This window comes from Accipiter gentilis, chromosome 19, assembly GCF_929443795.1.
Source record: "Accipiter gentilis chromosome 19, bAccGen1.1, whole genome shotgun sequence".
NCBI lineage: Eukaryota > Metazoa > Chordata > Aves > Accipitriformes > Accipitridae > Astur > Astur gentilis.
Window position 1 is genome coordinate 88,908 of NC_064898.1, and position 18,547 is coordinate 107,454.

An 18,547-nucleotide genomic window follows, 5' to 3' on the forward strand; every position below is an offset into this window, starting at 1 on the left:
TATAGAAATCCTCCTAAAGTAGTAGTTGCCCCCAATCGCTGTCAAGTTTTTGTATCACAGGAGAACAAATGCAGCCAAAAGAACATTTTCTCTAAAATGACCACTCCGAACTGCACAAGCAGGCAGGCACAGGCCGCTGCCAATTTAATTAAGCGTATGTACACAGCACCACTTAGTGGTGCAAGCGGAGTCACCGCTGATAGGAATGAGAAGCTTGAACACCAACCTTCCCTCCCCGGCCCCCTGGACACTGCAGCCTGATCTTGACAAATTGACCGCCTGGATAAAAAAAGCTATCTGGCAACTAAAAAGATCCATTGTACTTTTCTGCTCAGTACACCTAAAGATACAGATTCACCCTCGAAATCTCGGCCAATTTCTTGAATACCACCAACACTCAGAACAGGTTTCAAATGGCAACGTGGCAGGACAAAGTAATAAATACTTATCCTTAAGTCTGCTAACTTTCTAAACCTTTGCCTAGACCTTAAGGAAATGTAAAAACAAACAAACTACTGCAAAGTTCAGTACGCAATCCACGCAAAGTTAAGGCTATCAAGTAGGAACTGGATTACAAGTATAAATCATGCAACAGCTACTCTATGACATGGATGTCCTGAACAGATCATCCTCTACAGTTTAAGTCCAAGGTACAAACCCATCGGCACCTCCTTCCCTCTCTGTATCGCTGTGGTTACCTGCTCTGTGCCCAGAGCCAAAAAGAGTCCCGACGTTGGAGTTACTGTTCCTTTTATGCCCACCCCCATACTTCTTTCCTGACGGAGAGGTGATGCACCTGATTTGAGGTGGAGCGCAGACAACCTTCTCATCTAGTGCTGGGCAGTTTATTTGTCCCATAAACAAACCCCAGGAAAGAGAATGCACGGTTGGACGGGTGCACTTGAGGTTTTGACCACGCGGTAGCACCGTTAACTGCTGAAAGAGCAGGACTCTCTGCCGCTCCGTGTCCATGTCACGACTGCCCTCACGTCCCCAGTCTGCACCCAGCTCCTCCAGGGTGTGCAGAGGGGCTTCCAGCCCTGGCTCAGCAGGCGTCCACATAAGATCCCCCAGCCAAGAGGGGGGTGTATGCTCACCTGCCACATCGATACCGTGGGTACATTAAAAGCCACCCCGCAACTCTTTCCCCAGAAGTGACTGGGGGAGGCTTTTCAGTCATCTGGCTGTAAACCCCCTCCCCCTCAGGGAGACCAACATCCAGGCATGCCTTGCTCTAACTCCCCAAATCCACTGCCCTCCGAGGAATAAAAGGCGTCTGGGCCACTCCCCCGGCTCTAATCTGCAGATATGCCTGGCTTCCCAGAAGTAGGCTGAGAAAGCCAGCATTAAGGCACTCCTTCCCACGCCCAGATCCACAAAATCCTCAGAGAAAAGAAGAAAAATAGCCACTTCACCGCAGCAGGAAGTAAATGGACTTGGGGGACACAGGAGGCCAGTTCTCCCGGGGTCAATGGAAAGGAGGGCTAGATGCAACGTATCTGAGGATTTTCCATGTGCACAGCTGAAACAGCCATGCCTCAAGCAGGGATGCGTCCCATTTATGGCAGTTCCTCCCCACTTCTCATCCCCAAAAGACAAACTCGGGCCTCTGCCTTCTCCGTGTGTAGCTCCCCACTCCCTTCAGCATGGAGCTGCGAGGCTCTGGGTTTGTGGAGAACCACAGGTGGGAAACCGAGGCTACTAATGGTGACCACAGAGAACAGACCGGCTCGGAGGGGGCGAGGAGGGCTGATGCACAATTTCTACGTTTGAATTTGTTGGGAACTTGGTGGGAGTCACAGGCTTGCAAGCCACAACCCCAGCTATCCAGGACATGGGCTTCCCAAGATCACAAACCTCAGGGGACGGGGACGGGGACGGGGACGGCGCCTGCGCCGGTGAGCGAACGCCGGGCTGCCCCAACGCGAAGCACGGCGCATGCGCCCAGGAGGCGCATCCGCACGGCTGGTCGGGGAGCGGGCGCAGCGGGAAGCCCGCGGAAAACCACGCGAAACCGGCGACGCTCCTGAGTCTGACCTGGTCGGACTACGCCGCCCCCGAGAGCCGCGCTGCTGCCCGGCTGCCGAGTCCGCGAAAACTACAGCTCCCGGCATGCCCCGGGAGGCAGCCTGCCCCGCTGCCTGACGCCGAGGGGACGCCGCTTCCGTTCCCCCCCACCTCCCCACGCCGGCGCAGCAGCAGTTCCCGCCGAGCCCCCAGCGCCGCTCCGGGTAGCTCCGGCACGGCGCGGCCCCGCTGCCGCTCCGTGCGTGCAACATGGACCCCGCCGTCCTCCTCGGGGCTTTCCCCGGGACCCGCCGGCCGACTGCGCAGCCCCGCCACGGGGCCCGGTGAGCCCCCCCGCGCGCCCGTTCTCTCAGCCGCCCTGTCAGCGCCCCCCCCCACCCCCGCGCGCCCGTTCTCTCAGCCGCCCTGTCAGCGCCCCCCCCCCCCCCACCCCCCGCGCGCCCGTTCTCTCAGCCGCCCTGTCAGCGCCCCCACCCCCCACCCCCGCGCGCACGTTCTCTCAGCCGCCCTGACAGCGCCCCTCCCCCCCACCCCCGCGCGCACGTTCTCTCAGCCGCCCTGTGAGCCCCCAGGGCTCCCCCCCGGCCTCGGCACAGGCGGCCCCCACCTCCCCCGGGCCACCCCCGCCTCCGACGTTCGCCGGTACCGAGGGGTGACCGGCCCCGCTCACCTTCTCCCTCGGGGCAGCCGCAGCCCGGTCACTGCTCAGCTCCGCTCCTGCCTGGGCTCCCGGCGGCCCCTCCCCCGGCAGCCCCTCCCCTTGCCAGGGAGGGGGCGTCGCCATCAGCCTCTCACTGCCCGCACCTGCGGCTCCTCCAGCCCCGGCCCGCAGCTGTGGTACCGAAACCCGCAACCAAACCCCTCACCACCAAGGTGAAGTGAAGCAGCAGGCACTGCCTTGACTGAGTGACAGATGTCAAGAGTCATCTGATGTGGAAGAGGTGTTAACTGGGGTCAAAATACAGATTTTATTACCCGTCTGATTTTAGTTCTAAGACTTGGCGATTGCCAGGTATCATCTTTTCGATTTCCCCAGGTCCACCCGCGAGCGAGGCCACAAGGGAGATTTCTTCCAGAGAGAGGATAGAGTTATTAAGTCTCAAGACCACGATTTGCTTTTCTCCTTCATGAAGAGGTGAGTGGATCATATAGCATCACTAGTCACCCAAGCAGTTAAGCCTGAACTTTTCACCTGTCCTTTAATGCCGTCAACTCCAAGCTAAATTTTTCCCGTTATTAAGAGGGGACCAAAGATCATGTGAAGTATTATTATCCTTTCTACAAATACACCCCCATCTTAGAGCTTTAGCTACTAGAGAAGGTCTTGGGAGTTTGGGGTCAGAGCAGCTAGCTGCAAGTACAAACTTTCATACAGCTCTGTTTAGGATGTGTGATGCTTCTCTGGTTGTCTAAACCGGTCTGAATTTCCACAGATGGTCCTGACTCTGGGTGGCTCTAACAAGGATCCTGGAACTCCAGTAAGTTCTAAACATCGTTTTATATTTTAAACATGATCCCAAGTTCCTTTTTGCACTTGTCTCTACGGTTTTGGCAGCTGACAGCCCCGAGGGGTGCTTGTACAAGTTTCTCCCGAAGGGCGAGTAAATTAATTCTTTTGTCCGTGAGGTGGATGGTTTGGTAACGTTATAATTCACAACGCTATAATTCCTTCTTTCAAATTTAAAAAAAATAATTGCCTTTTAAATCCATCCAATTTAATCTGATTTAAAATGATTCTCATTGTTCTACCTCTTTTCTCAAGTTTTGGTTAAATTCAATGTCAGTATTCTCCACGGAACTAGATTTTCATCTGACTTTGGAATCGGAAAGGCAGGCTGTTACCGAGGTTAAATTCTGTGTCTTTACAAAACTTTGAATCAGTTACAAAACTAGATTATTTTTTTTAATTCAAATTACAAAACCGGTTAATACCAAGATGAATAGCTCAAACAATAATTGTTTCATTTTGTTTATCTCATGTTTAGAACCCCTCAAAAAAAACCACATACACCCTCTAAACACACAAAAAGATTATTGCCCTCGACAATATTCCTAATAGCAACCCCAACATTATAAATTTTACACAACTGTTTTCCCAAATAGATAACGTGAAACTTACTTATAGATTTTCCGTTTTAAAGGGACAGTTTCTTTAGACTTCCAGTTTCTTGTTGGGTGCTTTCTTTATTCTCGAATAATGAAGCCAAGGTTCTTCTCCCAGACCTTTACTGCTACAAGTGTTGTTAAAATGACTCGATACGGTCCTTTCCACTTCTCGGTGATTTTATATATATTCAGTCTCCTGGTCGGAAGGGATGCGCTGCTACGTCCAGTTCTAAGGGTCCAGCTGTGGAGACATACTGACAAAGTTCTTGAAAAGAATTGCTTAAAGAAATCATAACACCTTTTAAAAACATATCTCCAAAGGCACTCGAGATACTCAGAACACAGGACTCTTGATATGGTCTTTCGTACAACATTTCCTAAAGACTTGACTTTTCTTTCTCTTCTGGCTATACTCCGATTCTTAATAGAGCCACGGGTAACGCTTTAACCCATGTGAGGAGTGAGGTTTCCTGACAAATTTTACTCGACAGTTGCTTAAGGATATAGTTCATTCTCTCTCTCTGCCCACACACTTGCTTGTGGTCTATGTGGGGTGTGATAGTCTCAATCCATAGATAATACATGGCTCAACTTGTCTCATAATCTTTGCTATAAAATGAGGGCCATTGTCAGATGACATTCTTACAGGCACCCCATATTTTGGTATTATCTCTTTGAGCAAGACTTTGACTACTTCCCTTGCTTTGTTGGTGCGACAAGGGAAAGCCTTGGGCCGCCCAGTAAAGATATCAACTAAAACTAGGACATATCCTTATTTTCAAGGCAATTCTATAAAATCAATTTGCTAATATTCTTCTTCTAAAAAATTTCCTTATTTAATAATCCCAAAGATGATCTTATTACTGGTTCGGGGATAAATTTACATATACATTTCACGTCCACTTATAATTGTTTAAACAATCTTTGTCATATTTCGCTTTCTGTTTCCCAGTATACTCTGTGATGTTCAATGGGGCAATTTCTCTTATTATTGTGGGTGGGACTATTATTCGACCTGTCGGTGTTACAGCCTATCCTGTTTCATTTTGTTAGCCTGCAATCTAATAATTAATTCTTCATCTTTTTCATTATAATTTGGAGTTTCTTTAGGCAATTTTATACCTTTCTCTGGAACTAGTGCTAGGATGCCTTTTTCTGCAGCCTCTTCAGCAGCTTTATCAGCCAGTCGGTTACCTGCGTTAGGACCGGTCTTACCTAACGGATGTGCTTTACAGTGCATCATCGTGACTGCTGTTGGTTTTTGAATGCTTTCTAACAATTTCAGTATTTGTTGTGCGTGCTGAACGGCGGTGCCTGGTGCAGATAACAGTCCTCTTTCTCCCCGTGTCGCTCCATGCGCACGTACCACTCCAAAAGCATACTTTGAGTCTGTCCAAGTGTTGACTCGCTTTCCTTGACTTAGTTCCAGAGCGAGTAAGAGCTATCAATTCAGCCTTTTGGGCAGAGATCGTCGAAGGCAAAGTTGGCAACGCAAGTACCTCCTCAGTAGTTATTGTCTATCTCGATAAAACGTTGTCCTTCACAGATGGAACCGCTTCCGTCGGCATATAGTTCCCAATCTGTTTCTTCTAGTGGCACACCTCAGAGATCCAGTCAGCTGGAGTAAACTCTTTCGATTGCCTGCAAGCAGTCACGTTCCAGTTCTCCTTTAACTCGGTCAGTTGTTGAAAACGCAACGGGGTTAACGGCGGTAGTAGTTTTTAGGTAAACATCATCTTGTTCCAGCAACAACACCACTTGGTATTTCAGCATTCTGCTAGGGGATAACCAGTGCCCCCCTTTCCGTTTTAGCACAACAGTTATCATATGGGAAACGTACAGTAATCCTTTCTGCTCAGGCGAACTTACGAGCTTCCTGGATCAGTAGCACAGTTGCAGCGACGGCTCTCGGACGACCAGAGCATCCCAGACTCACGTTATCCAATCGCTTCGAGAAGTAGGCCACAGCTCGCCCACTTGGCCCTAAATATTGGGCCAGGATACCCAGAGCTCTACCTCATCTTTCACGAGCAAAAAGTTCAAGTGTCTCTCGTGAGATCTGGCAGACGCTAGGGCTGGCACCCCTGTTACAGCCTGTTTCAATTCTTGGAAGGTAGCTTTCTCGGCATCGGTCCAATCCGTCGTTTGAGGTTTTGAGCTGCTCCTGTAAAGGTCAGGCCAGCAAGCCACAATTTATAATCTACAGGTGACACCACTCGACCATTCCCGGAAATGCTTGTCATTCATTTTTTTTAGTCTTAGGTTCGGGGAGACGACACATTGCCTCTTTTCTCTCAGTTCCCAATTGTCTCTGTCCTTTTAGGATTTTAAAACTCAAATTTAAGTTTCTTCTTTCTGGGTTATTTGGGTTTTTTTCTTTTGACACTCGATATCTACTGATTCCCAAAAAGTTCAAAAAGTTAAGAGTTAACTTTGTGCATTGTTCTTCCGTCTCAGCTACCATTAACAGATCGTCCATATATTTCAGCAAGATTTCTTGATTATTTTCTTTCTTCCAAATCTCTAATTCTCGTGCCAACTGATTTCCAAAAATGGTAAGACTATTCTTAAAGCCTTGAGGCAAGACTGTCCACGTATATTGTGTTTTTCTCCCAGTCTCAGGATTTTCCCATTCCAAAGCAAAAACCTCTTGACTATTGGGATCCAAGGGAATACAGAAAAAGGCATCTTTTCGGTCCAACACTGTGAACCATTCTCATTTCTCCGTTAGGGCTGTTAACAAAGTATAAGGATTTGCTACGACCGGATGAATACCTTGTACTATTTGATTTATTGCTCTGAGGAGGTCTTGAACTAATCTATCATCTTTTTCATCAGCCTTTTAACAGGCAAGATCGGGGTATTATATCTGGATTCACATTCTATTAACAATTTGTATCTTAAAAATTTTTGTATTACCATTACTAACTCTTTCCGACTTTCCGGTTTTAGGGGGTATTGTTTCATTCTTACCGGATTCGATCCTGGCTTTAAATCAACTCTCACAGGTTCTGCTTTTTGGATTTACCGGGAACTTCCCAGTCCAGACGACTGGAATGACAGCATTACACTTGGACCGGTATAATCTTCTGCTTTCGGTAAACATCCTGTTAACAACAAAGCCGCTGCTTCGATACGTTTAGTTTCTGGAATTAAAATTTTAAGCTCTCCGTTTTTAAATTTAATTTCTGCCTCTAAGTTCTCAAATAGACCTCTCCTTAACAGGAGTTTAGGAGAATTTGGCACATACAAAAACTGCCGAGTGACCCACTGCTTTCCTAATTTCATTGTTAAAGATTTAAAGAAGGGTCTAGTTTCTCGTTCGCTTGTTGCACCAACACCACCAATTTCTTCAAAACTTAACTCTCCCTCTGAGGTATTTAAAACTGAAAAGGTGACTCTAGTGTCAACTCACATTCAATTTTCTGTTCTCCCAGTTTAGCTGTAACCAGAGGTTCTGCTGGGAGACTCCCCTCCGGTCCCCGCCCGATACGTTCACTTAAAAAGAACAAATCTACATATGGCACTTTATTCCATTTACTCTCTCTCCTACAAAACAACAGGAATTGCAATATAGTATTGTAACTCAAAGTTCTGTTTGTTTACCATTTTTCCTGCAGTTCACCCCAACGTGCCAATAAACATCCCAGCGGTGACGTTTCTGGTAACTTTTCATCAGCAGTTCTATTTCCTGCACTCTTATTCTTAAACAATTTTGCTAATGCCATTATACTTATATACATTCAAATACCAAATACCAAACAAATGCAAACGACAGCTGTCCCAAATAATACACAAAGTCCAACCCAGCAATAGCTTTCGCTTATGACTTACGGGCAGACGCCTAGGCTTCCAGTGCAGACGGCTACCCTCCAAGCCCCAACCCTGGGAAGCTTTCGCCGCGCCTCACGGGCAGGCTTTCCAAACAAATTCCAAAGAAGCAGCGCCTTACCTTTTTTCCAGGGAACGCTGCGAGGAGCTTTGCGTGTCGAGGGTGACGGTTCTCCCCGAGAATACCTCGGTGCCGGCCGGAGCTCGATCGACACGCCATCTCGTCCAGTCTCACTCGCAAGGTCCCATCTGGGTCGCCAAAACCGTTACCGAAATCCAGAATAAAACTCCTTAACGCCAACGTGAAGTTAAGAAGCAGGCGCTTTGTTTATCGCAGCGCTGGGGACACGGGGGATCGCTCCTCCAAAGGCGTGTCCCACTTAGTATCAAAATCCATCAGTTTTTACAGGCTTTTCCCGTCAGGTCATTGTTACCTAAGCTCCTTCCGTAAAAACGCATACTATGCTCGTTCTTAAATTTAACCGTTGTAACGATCGGTCCTGTGATTCTATAACCTTATCAATATTCTTATTTTAAAACAATCATTGGTCAGTGACGCTTGGCTCTGCTGACTGGCATCGTCGATACTCAAATCGAGATGGGAAGGGTAAGGGGGTTTCCAAGCAGCAAACTGGTGTCCACGACGGTTTCCTTAGTTTCCTGAAACAGAACGTAGGAAAACCAGTAACTTCCTGGTGAGGTTTCTAGGGTTAGCTGTTTCAGACTTTAACAATATTACGGTTCCTAGCGTCACGCATAACACAGCTCCTAAAGTTTCTATGGCTACGTTTCAAACTTAACAATCCTATACGTTACGCTTCACAGTTTTACTTCTTAATCAAACCTAACTCTTCTATGTGATTAAATGTTGATTTCTTTACCAGAACATTTGCAACAGCTGGAGCCCAGCAGGAACAGGGGGGGCACGGCCCGACCCCCCCCCCCAGCGCCTCACCTCCTCCTCCTCCCCTGGGCTCCCTCACAGCCCCTCGCCCCGTGCAGAGGGAGCGCAAACGCAGCCCGGAGGGCAAAGGGGCCGGCCGGCCAGCGTCTATTCAGTCAGTCGCGCGCCTATCGAGTCCTGCCAGCGAGTCTGCTCCGGGGCTCGGGGCGCCCCCCGGCGCTCCCCCTGCCCCTCGGACACCTCTGATAGCACATTTCCATACGTTCTGTATGGCACTTCGAAATATTTGGGTGGTTTTAATACTTTGTACCAGCCGTGGTTTGCTGCTAGGTGACTGTAAAAGTGAGATTTGGTAAATAATGGTTAGAAATCTTATACTAACGCTACAACTGAAACAACAGACAAAAGTATAGCCGAGCAATTAACTAGCAGAGGTAGGTACTCCTAAGTTTTGCAGTTCTTTGCTCTTATGACTAGATGTTCCCCTGTAAGCTAAATGGGAACAATGCTGAAACTGACCACATGCGATTGAAACTGCGTTAAGCTTCAAGATCAAAGAACAAGGACAAGAATAAAGACTTCGAGGACAGCCAGCAAGAACTTCAAATGGGTCGGTGGTCGCAAAAGCAGCCCTTCGTCTCAAATGGATCCTTCATTGCACGTGATCGGATGTAGGCAGTGCTATGATAATCGGTTGCTGTCGTTTTTATGTATATGTATACTCATCTGATTAATAAGCAATTAGTTATTCTATATAACCTGTTTGTGCTAAAGCTGTGGCACGCACACTAGGTGGAACTATCCCCCGTGCATCCGGCGCTGCAGTGAAGAACGCCTGCTTTCTAAAACTCCAAAACGAGTCTTAGGGAGTTTCGTCGACCGGCTTTTCAGTATCAGAGGTACAAGGGAGGAAAGGGAAAAAAAAAAAAAAAAAGGAAAAAAAAAAAAAAGCAGGGGTGTGGGAAAGAGAGGGGACCAGGGGACGGAGGGGGCAGGGAGGGACCGCAACACCGAAGAGGGGAGATGGGGCCCCGAGGGCCCGGGGCTCACCGCAGCTCTTGTTCTTGGCGCTGCCAAGAGACTTTGCCAGTTCAGCCGCTTCTTTCTCCTTCTCTCCTCCCTTCCTCTTCTGTAACTCCAGTCGCTTGGCTGTCCTCCGCATAACGGAACACGCGAGCCCCTCGCAGCTCTTGCGAGATGAGGCCTCCTAGACACGTAGCCTCGCTCGCTCGCTCACTACGTGGCTGTACCGCGCTGCTGGTCACGCATACAGACCCTGGCGGTCTGACCTGCTGTGGACTACGAGGAGGGATCCTCCCACACCCACAGAGGCAGGGTCCCTCTGGCCTGCAGCGGGAGGCAGCTGCCAGCCAGATGGCCTTCCGTTTCTTCTTCTTTACCTTTCTGTGGCCTCTCCAGCTTCAGCAGCTCCCGTCCACAGCCAGTAAGCGCTCCGCCTGTCCCTCTGCGCTCCCGTGCCGTGAGGAGAGGGAGGCCGGGCGGAGACAGGCCACGCGAGCCTGAGGCTGCTGCAGTCAGCGGCATCCCCGGGGACGAACGGACAACCCCGCTCACGGCGTGGCCTCTGGCAGAGGGAAAGAGGCAGCAGCGACCGTTATTACCGCAGCTCCACCCTGGCCGGAGCCCCTCCGTCCGCAGGGGCTTCCGCGGACGGACGCCGCTCCTTCCCCGCGCCGCTGCTAACGGCACCCGCGTTAAGGGAGACTCGAGAACACCGGAGGGCCAGCTTGCCGCCCTCACGACAGGGCTCGGGGGCTGCCTGCGGCTGCAGCACAGGCTTCAGGGGAGGGGCTGCAGCTGGGGGCAGCCGCAGGGGCCGAGCGGGGCTGGGGAAAGGCGGCGGGGGAGCTCCGGCGACTCGGGGAGGCGCCCGCTGGCCGCGCCTGGGGGTGCCCGCCTCCGACCCCTCTTCCCTTCTGTCGGCTCTCGGGGACCTGCCCGGCGCTGCCCTGGCCCGGCTCGCCTCCGGCGGACCGGGAGCCTGCCGCGGCGGCCGCTTCGCAGCTTCCCGTCCCGCCGGCCCCGGGCGGCCAGCGGGCAGGAGGCACCCGCCGCCGCGGCCGCCGCCGCCCCCGCCGGAGGGGATCGCTCGCCTCACCCGCGGTCCCGGCGCTCGCCCGCGGGGCGGCAGTGGCGTTTCCTTACCGGGAGGAAGGAAGCAACGAGCGCGGCGGCACTTTCCCCCGGGGCCGCACTGCCGGTACCGTCGGACGGCACGTGCAGGACCGGGGCAGCCCCGCGCACTCGCAGCCTCCGAGCTGCAGTACCGAACATTGGGCCGCGGGGTGGCAGCGGCGAGGGCTTGGCAGAACGCGGCAGCGCGCATGCGCGGCACCCCAGCTGCAGTACCGGACTTTGGTCCTTAGGTGGCGAAAGAGAGCGCTGGCGCAAGGGGCCGCCACCGCGCATGCGCGGCTCCCAAGCTGCTGTACCGTGGTTTGGTAGCCAGGCAACAGGCAGAGAGCCGTAAACCGCGCCTCCGCGCATGCGCGTTTGCCGAGGCGTCGTGTCGCGATGTGGTTGCCTGGCAACAGCGGCGAGCGCCGTAAACGACGCTGGGCGCATGCGCGGATGCCAGGCGGCCGTAACGCGTCCTGGTTGCTAGGCAGCAGCAAGCGCGCCGTACAGGGCGCAGCGCGCATGCGCGGCTGCCCAGCTGCGCTTCAGTTGCCAGGCAACAGCGGCTAGCAACGTCTATGTGCCAGTGCGCATGCGCACCAGCAGGAGCCCACCGACTCACGCCACCGCGCATGCGCGCCTCCCCAACGCCAGTTCCCACCTTCGCTCCCCGGGCAGCAGAATCCGCATCCCCGCAACGATCCTCTTCTGAGCGTCAGCTGCGTGAGGGACGACTGACAGCTCAGCCCAGTAGAGACCAGCCGCAGGCGGCAACTCCTTGCTGGGGGCACAGGGCTGACGTCGCCCTGCCCTCTCCCCACTCGCAGCCCGGGCACTCCTCTTCATCGCCTCCCTTCCAAAAAGCACCCGAGCGGCTGGAGCGTTTACAGCAGTCAAGTGCAAGGAACAGACAATTCGGGCGGCCGCTTCTGTCCCTGCCCCCCCACCCCGTTATCTAGAGAGGAGAAGCAGCACAGGGAACCTGCAAATGGGGGGGGGGGGCAAGGGGGGTGTCCCCTGGAGCAAGCCCCAGGGACTGCTGTATCCCTCTGCATGGGGCATCAGGGTTGCGGGAGCGACAGCAGCCGGGCAGCAGACGCTGGCGAGAGATTTACAACAAAAAATAACGCCTGGTTCAGGTGACAGCCTGAAGGCAGGCCACAAGAGACCCAAAGCTGCTTCGTGCCGGAGGGGCGGCTCTGTTCGGCAGGAAAGGCCGCGGCCCAGCGCACCAGATGCGAGCGGCCCACCTGCAAGCTAGCGATACCCCGGCGACCCTGGGGCTCAGTCGGGGTGGGCACCTCTGTGCTATCAGAACGCGGCTCTCCTAATCCTGCACGCACGCAAGGCTCCTTGCGGGGGGCTTGTCTCTTATCGAAGAGACGCTGCACGGTGTTACGTACCGCCCTGCCCTCCGGCGTTCAAAGTAATCAGACGTTGAGGCAGGGAAAGCAGAGAGGCCTGTCGGGATATTAGATGTCCTCAGCAGAGGACCACAGAGCCCTCGAGGTTCCATCTTTGCTCCCTACGGGAGCGTGGCTCCGCACTCCTTGCCGCTCCTGCCAGCAAGCGTCACAGTTGCCCTTTGCCGCCTGCAACACGGCCCCAGTACTGCCGCTTACAGAGCGAGAGGCGCTCGCTATAAAGCGGCGATGAAGAACAAGGACGGCCCGTCGAGATGGCAGGAGGAACACAGAGAGCCTCCAGCATTAGCCAGGCAGGGCTTGCAACTCACCTCGTGTCCTGGTTTAACGCCAGCCGGCAACGAAGGCCCACACGACCGCTCACTCGCTCCCCCGCCCCCAGCGGGACGGGGAGACAAGCGGAAGGGCAAAAGTGAGAAAACTTGTGGCTTGAAACAAAAACAGTTTAATCATCATGAAAAAGAAACAACAACAACTTGTAAGGAAAAGAAGAAGAACAAATGACAGAGAACAGGGTGCAGGCAGCACACCAGGGGTCTGGAGCCTGATGGATGATGGGGGGGTGGTGGTGTGGAATATGGAGGAGGGAAAGGAGGGAGGCAGGGCAGGAGATAGGAGAGCAGGGGGTGCAGTGGGAAACAACTCGCGGGGGTGTGCATGGGGGAGACACGGACCTAGTGGGGAGGGTAGGTGAGGGTACAAAGGTGCACGGGGGGGTACTAAAACCAGACGTGCTGCTTCACAGAAATACGGTCCCACCTGAATTCAGTAGTAAGGTTTCTTCTGCGCTTAAACATTAATCAGGCATTTAAAAGCTTCAGTAGACTTGCAAACTGAAACCTCTGACAATTTACGTAGTCTTCTAATTTCTGATATCCAGGATATGTGAAAATAACACTCTCAATTCAACAGTTTTCACCGAGAATGATATGTGTTAACCTAAATCACACAAAGTGAATAATATCATGTTAGCCATGTAGCCTTTATTAAGAGGTTGAAATTACCTTCTCGGGATCTTTTAAGCTTCTAAGCGTAAAATAATGAGTGTAGCTTACAGATGTGGAAGAGAAATCTTTTGGTATCATAACCAAAGTAGTCTTCTCCTCTATGAATGGCAACACAATCTGTAATACTGCATCGACACTTCAAAACCCATTCTGTCTCTCCCCTTTTGTCATCCAATGTTGTCTTTTAGATATTTCAAGAAATTCTTTCATTGTCTATCCCATAAAATGAGAAGTAGATTATTACGGAAGAGCTCCACAGATAAAAAAGTTAATGCATTAGACTAGCTGTGATATAAAAATTACTGGAGATATATTTATGTGTGATGTTCTGATGAATTATCTAGTTGTTTACAATTGCTAGGACTTCTCTCAGCGGTAAATCACTGGCAATGTGCACGAACACAAGAAACTCTTCACGGGGCACATTCATCCTTTATGCAGTTAAATGAAGTTTTTAAATCACAAAAAGATTTGGCTGTTACACAGTCTGTGTAAATTACGTGATAGTAACCCAAACCACAAGACCATGTCTCTCCTACTTTGCTCTGTTGCAGAAGAATCTCAGCTTGCAAAGCACATCAGTTTTCTGTAACACAGATAACCAGGGTTCACACAGTCAGACTTTTCAGTCAGAAGGCCACAGAAAGAATCATAAAGAGACCGAGTATCTTTTCCTTAAACATCCTGTTTACAGACAGCTATGTTACCTCCAAGTGCTATGAAAGTTACTTTCTCTAAAACTATCTTCCATTTAGTTTTCCTTTTTTTTTTTTTTTTTTTTTTTTTTCCCCTTTTCTTCCCCTGAAAACAATCTTATAGCTTAATCCTTATAGGATTTTTTTCAAGTTTTGTTTTTTTCTAACGAGTATCAACACATGAACACTCTAAATAGTTTCAGGAAGGTCAGTATTTGCTACAGTTGCACTTGATCCAACATCCCACTTTTTTTTCCACCAAGCAAAGGAGTTCAACCAAGTTTCTTTCAAGAGCCATACAGGAGAAAGTACAGATTCTGCTCTGTCTGCTAACAAGCAGGCGAAGGAGCTGCTGCCGATTTGAAAACTGTAGAGGCTCTGCTGTGCCCATTTTGAACTGGGGAACAAAAATAGTATTTAGGTCCACTTTTTCTCATTTGCAAAGCAGATCCACTGCCTTGGGAGTCTGACCAGAATTACCTGGAACAAACATTCTTTTTGCCTAGGATCTGTTTGTTAGTTGAGAAAACAATCACTATGTCTCTGTGATAATATGACACGATTTCATCAAGACATTTCTGTCTCAAGGGGCCCAGTTGTATTTTATTTTCTAGTAACACAGCATCTATCCAATTCCGGTCCCTGACTTAAGAGGTGAGCAACATGCAATTTCTTCAATGTCTACTTATCACGGTGAGGAAGTCAACAAACCTCTTTTCACAGTTACAAGCACTTTTCAAAGACCTGACAGTTCCCTCAGGTCATCAACTGACCCTGAACAAGTTGCAAAAAGGATCAATAAATGCGAGAAAGACCTTTGGTATGAGGGAACCCAGACAAACCCGGTGCAGCAGCTTTCTTCCCTATTGATTGGAAGAGAATGCTGTTTGGCTGCTGCTTCTACGGATAATCCACAAATTATTTGCTATTCTTCTTAGCCAAAGGGCTAAGGCAGTGCCATCAGCAACTTCATAATAAACCCTGAAACAAGAAGCAGATATTACAGCTCCAAGTCTGAGGAAACAGCATCAATGATCAAGACAGCTCTAACATGGAAGGCCTGGTAAGTGGCAGTGGTATAAGGCACTAGCAATTTATCAGGGCTCTCTTTCAAATGCTGGCATTTTCTGTGACTTGGATTTTGCCTATTGGTATGAGATCATTACATCACCTATCACACAAGTGTAGCTTTGTTAACTTTCAAAGAAAAGCTGCTAGACAATATACAACACAAAGTTAGACAAGCGAGGGAAGTACACAGGGATTTCACAGGCAATCTGGAATCGGGCACCCGACTTGAATTCCCGGCTTTGAAAACCTCTCTCCAAATGACTTACCATCCTTTCACTAAGATCCAGCAGCAGTTCCCTCCTGTGCCTCATGCTCCTCTTTAGTCAGCCAAAGCCCACGGAGCTGCACTGTAAGCTTGAAGACGAGGATGCCAGCTTCGTGTCCTATTTCTGTCACCTAGTTTTTACGTACCGTTTCTTGCTAATCAAAAGGCCCAGTGATTCCTCCTCACACATCACACTGGAGTTAGTACGTCCAAGCATTATTTCTGCCGCGCTACATTTGCACGGATTAGCTGCTGAACCCTCCAGATGATGTACTGCTTTTCAAGAAGGGTGTAGTATAACTGGCGAGGGTCTACAGTAAGTCCAAGAGGGTGCTCAACGATGTACAGGAGTCTGACTTCAAAGCATAAATTGAAAAACAGCCGCTTAACCTAGAAAGGGCAATACTGAAGAGAAATAACAATGTTTAAACTCTAAAAGGTAGCTGTAAGGAAGAACTTTTGTGTGCATCCACTGCACACAGTTACACGGAATCATGGGGCTTAAATTACAACCTGAAAAACTTAGGGTATGTGGCAATCTTTGCAACAGTAGTAACAATTACAGGAAATGTTTAAGAATAAATTAGGCAAGCATTTGTCAAGAATGGTACAGAAAGTTGATCATTCACCTCTAGAATGAGAGCAACACTAGACTATCTTTAAAAGTTCTTCTTTCCCCACTGCTGTCCCTCTCCGTATTTCTACCCTCAAACACAAGCATCATCCTCAGCTCTGCACTTACAATTATATCTGCATATGCACATGTCTAGAGATGCACATTTATTTCTTCGTTACACAGGTGAAGGAGAGTACTCATAGGTAAGGCAATTTACATAAACAGCTTCTGAAAGTTAAACACCTCAGCTTCTTGCAAAACGTCAGCCCAACAGAACACCGGGAGCGGTATGTAAATCCTTATGCCAAAACTGCGTTCTCTTAAATCTTATGAAAACCATTTCTAACATAAAGCCTGACCTGACTGGTCTATTTTCTGACACTCCCCTTCTCTGTCATCAGGTACTCATTAGACAGTAAAACAACTGACGGGGCAAACACCATAACTAGCACAATAGCTGACTTCCGTAGCAGTTGCGTATCATGTCTGAAGAAATGTGAGTTTAGTAGGTGTACAGGTAGATACACATTCAGAAATGCACAAGAACTGAAAGGAGTAATCTGTAACCGGTAGACTAAGAACGCTGCAATAGCACGCAATGTAAATCAACATGCACCTATAGGGAAGGGAAGGGAAGTACAGAAACATTCTTCTGGATTTAAAAAAAAAACCAAAAAAACCCCGCAGCAATGGTAGGAAAAGGTACTTGGAACGTGCCACTTTCAGTCCACTGAAACAATGTCTGCAACAGCAGTAAGAACACTGGCAAACTACCTTCTCTGTTCCACAGGGCCTTGAAACCCATACGCATTGTCTGTTGCCAGTTGCTGTTAGGAAACAAAGGCACTGTGATCAGTAGAAGCGTGTAGAACACCAAAAATGAAACTTTTGAGTATGTCACATGCAAGATCCTCATTCTCCGTACAGTCTACAAGGTTACACAATTGTAAAATACTTTGTAAGAATGAGAATCCTGACGTTTGCCTTGGATTAAAAAAGTTTTTAAATTCCGCTTTGTTTTGAGGTTTTTCCCCCCCCAAGGGCTTAAAAATAAAAGCATCTTGGTAAAGTGATTTTCACACACTGCACAGACACAAGCAGTGTTTCTCCCACTGCGAGAGGAGTATCAAAATACTCTTATCTAATATGTTAGACAAGAGTGACCGAGGTCACAGGAGAATCTGTACTTTCCCACTGATTACAAGGAACGGGCCAGCTGCTTTGTGCCTCCTATGCAGCTGGAGCATGCAGTTGCCTGGTAACTTGTTCCGAGCTATTGCATCTTAATCACATATACACGTAGGAATACCAAGCTGACCGCTTAGGTTTATCAGCCAAAACAGTTTACAGCAACACAATAGTTTAGAGCAATTCAGGAAGTTTAACACTGAATTTAGGTATGTGCTTATATGGTTTGATGAACAGAGCTTCTATAAATGAAAGGGAAACAACAGAAGTTATTTACATGTGATTTCAGAGCATACAAAAGGTATAGTCTACAAACCAAGTATCAAGTACTAGCAATATTTACCTGTTCAAAGGGCATCATGTAATGTCTCAGACTCAACAAGCATAAACTGACAGACTGTTATGATTTGAAAATTTTAAAAAAGTTCCAATAGTGTGCCCAAAACGGAGGTGTTTCAGTGTTCAGGCTAGACTCCTTGTCTCCAGTAAATACACATCTTAATTCTAACACAGGATAAAAACTGATTTATAAATGTCCTCTTGTAAAAATGAAACCGTTCCAATCACCCTGTTCACTCCTGTTTAAGATATTAAATAGGGCAAATCAGAAGTAACTTGAACCAATCCCTCCCACCCAGCTATAAACCAGGACCATATACAGCCCCTTGCAGACTACACAAGACCCTGTCCCATTCCAGCCACATCATTAGCATAAGCTGTGCAAACCCATGCAAATCAACAGGTTTTTCAGGCATAAAAGCAGACTCCAACAGCAGTTAAGCCACTTCTTACAACTGACAATGTCATACTTCCATCCCTGATCATAGCACAAGAACAAAAGAGAATGGGTCTTTATTGTCCTTCATGAACTTGAGGGGCTGCAAGAAACCAGTGAAGTCACAAGCCTGGATTCTGTAACGTCGCTACCAGCATAATTTCCAGATCAAAGATCCGGCCTCCTGTTAAGATCATCAAACATAATTTTGAGTTCGGAGGACAGGTCATCACAACACTATGTTAGGTAGAGTATAAAACCTTATCATCAGATTCTCAGCTAGTTTAAGTCAATGTATTCTGTGTGTTCTGCTGAAGTCAATGAAACTAAACACACTATCACAGGAAAGAGGTATTTCAGCACGCCTCAGACCTGGAAAACTATCTTGAAAAATGCCCGTAACTTTTAACACAAATTCTCTGCACTTCCCACGATCTCTCAACAGCGAGCAGTAGTAAGACCCTAACAGTTACTTGCAACCTATTTCTTGCATAGCAT

The 18,547-nt window shown here is 49.0% G+C and overlaps 1 protein-coding gene across 5 annotated transcripts in view; it reads left to right on the forward strand.

Moving 5' to 3' along the window:
• The window catches only part of LOC126048508 (uncharacterized), a 95,358-nt gene extending 85,665 nt beyond the window's left edge, over positions 1–9,693 (forward strand). For 3 of the 5 annotated variants that reach the window (XM_049823651.1, XM_049823653.1, XM_049823652.1), the window contains exon 5: positions 8,850–9,693. In XM_049823651.1, coding sequence (XP_049679608.1) covers positions 8,850–9,115 — 266 coding nt within the window. In that variant the 3' untranslated portion in view covers positions 9,116–9,693. Of the gene's footprint in view, positions 1–5,614; positions 7,233–7,754; positions 8,442–8,849 lie in introns of those variants that run through there. The other 2 variants (XM_049823655.1, XR_007508872.1) reach the window with 2 other exon arrangements.
• Positions 9,694–18,547: the final 8,854 nt, after the last annotated feature.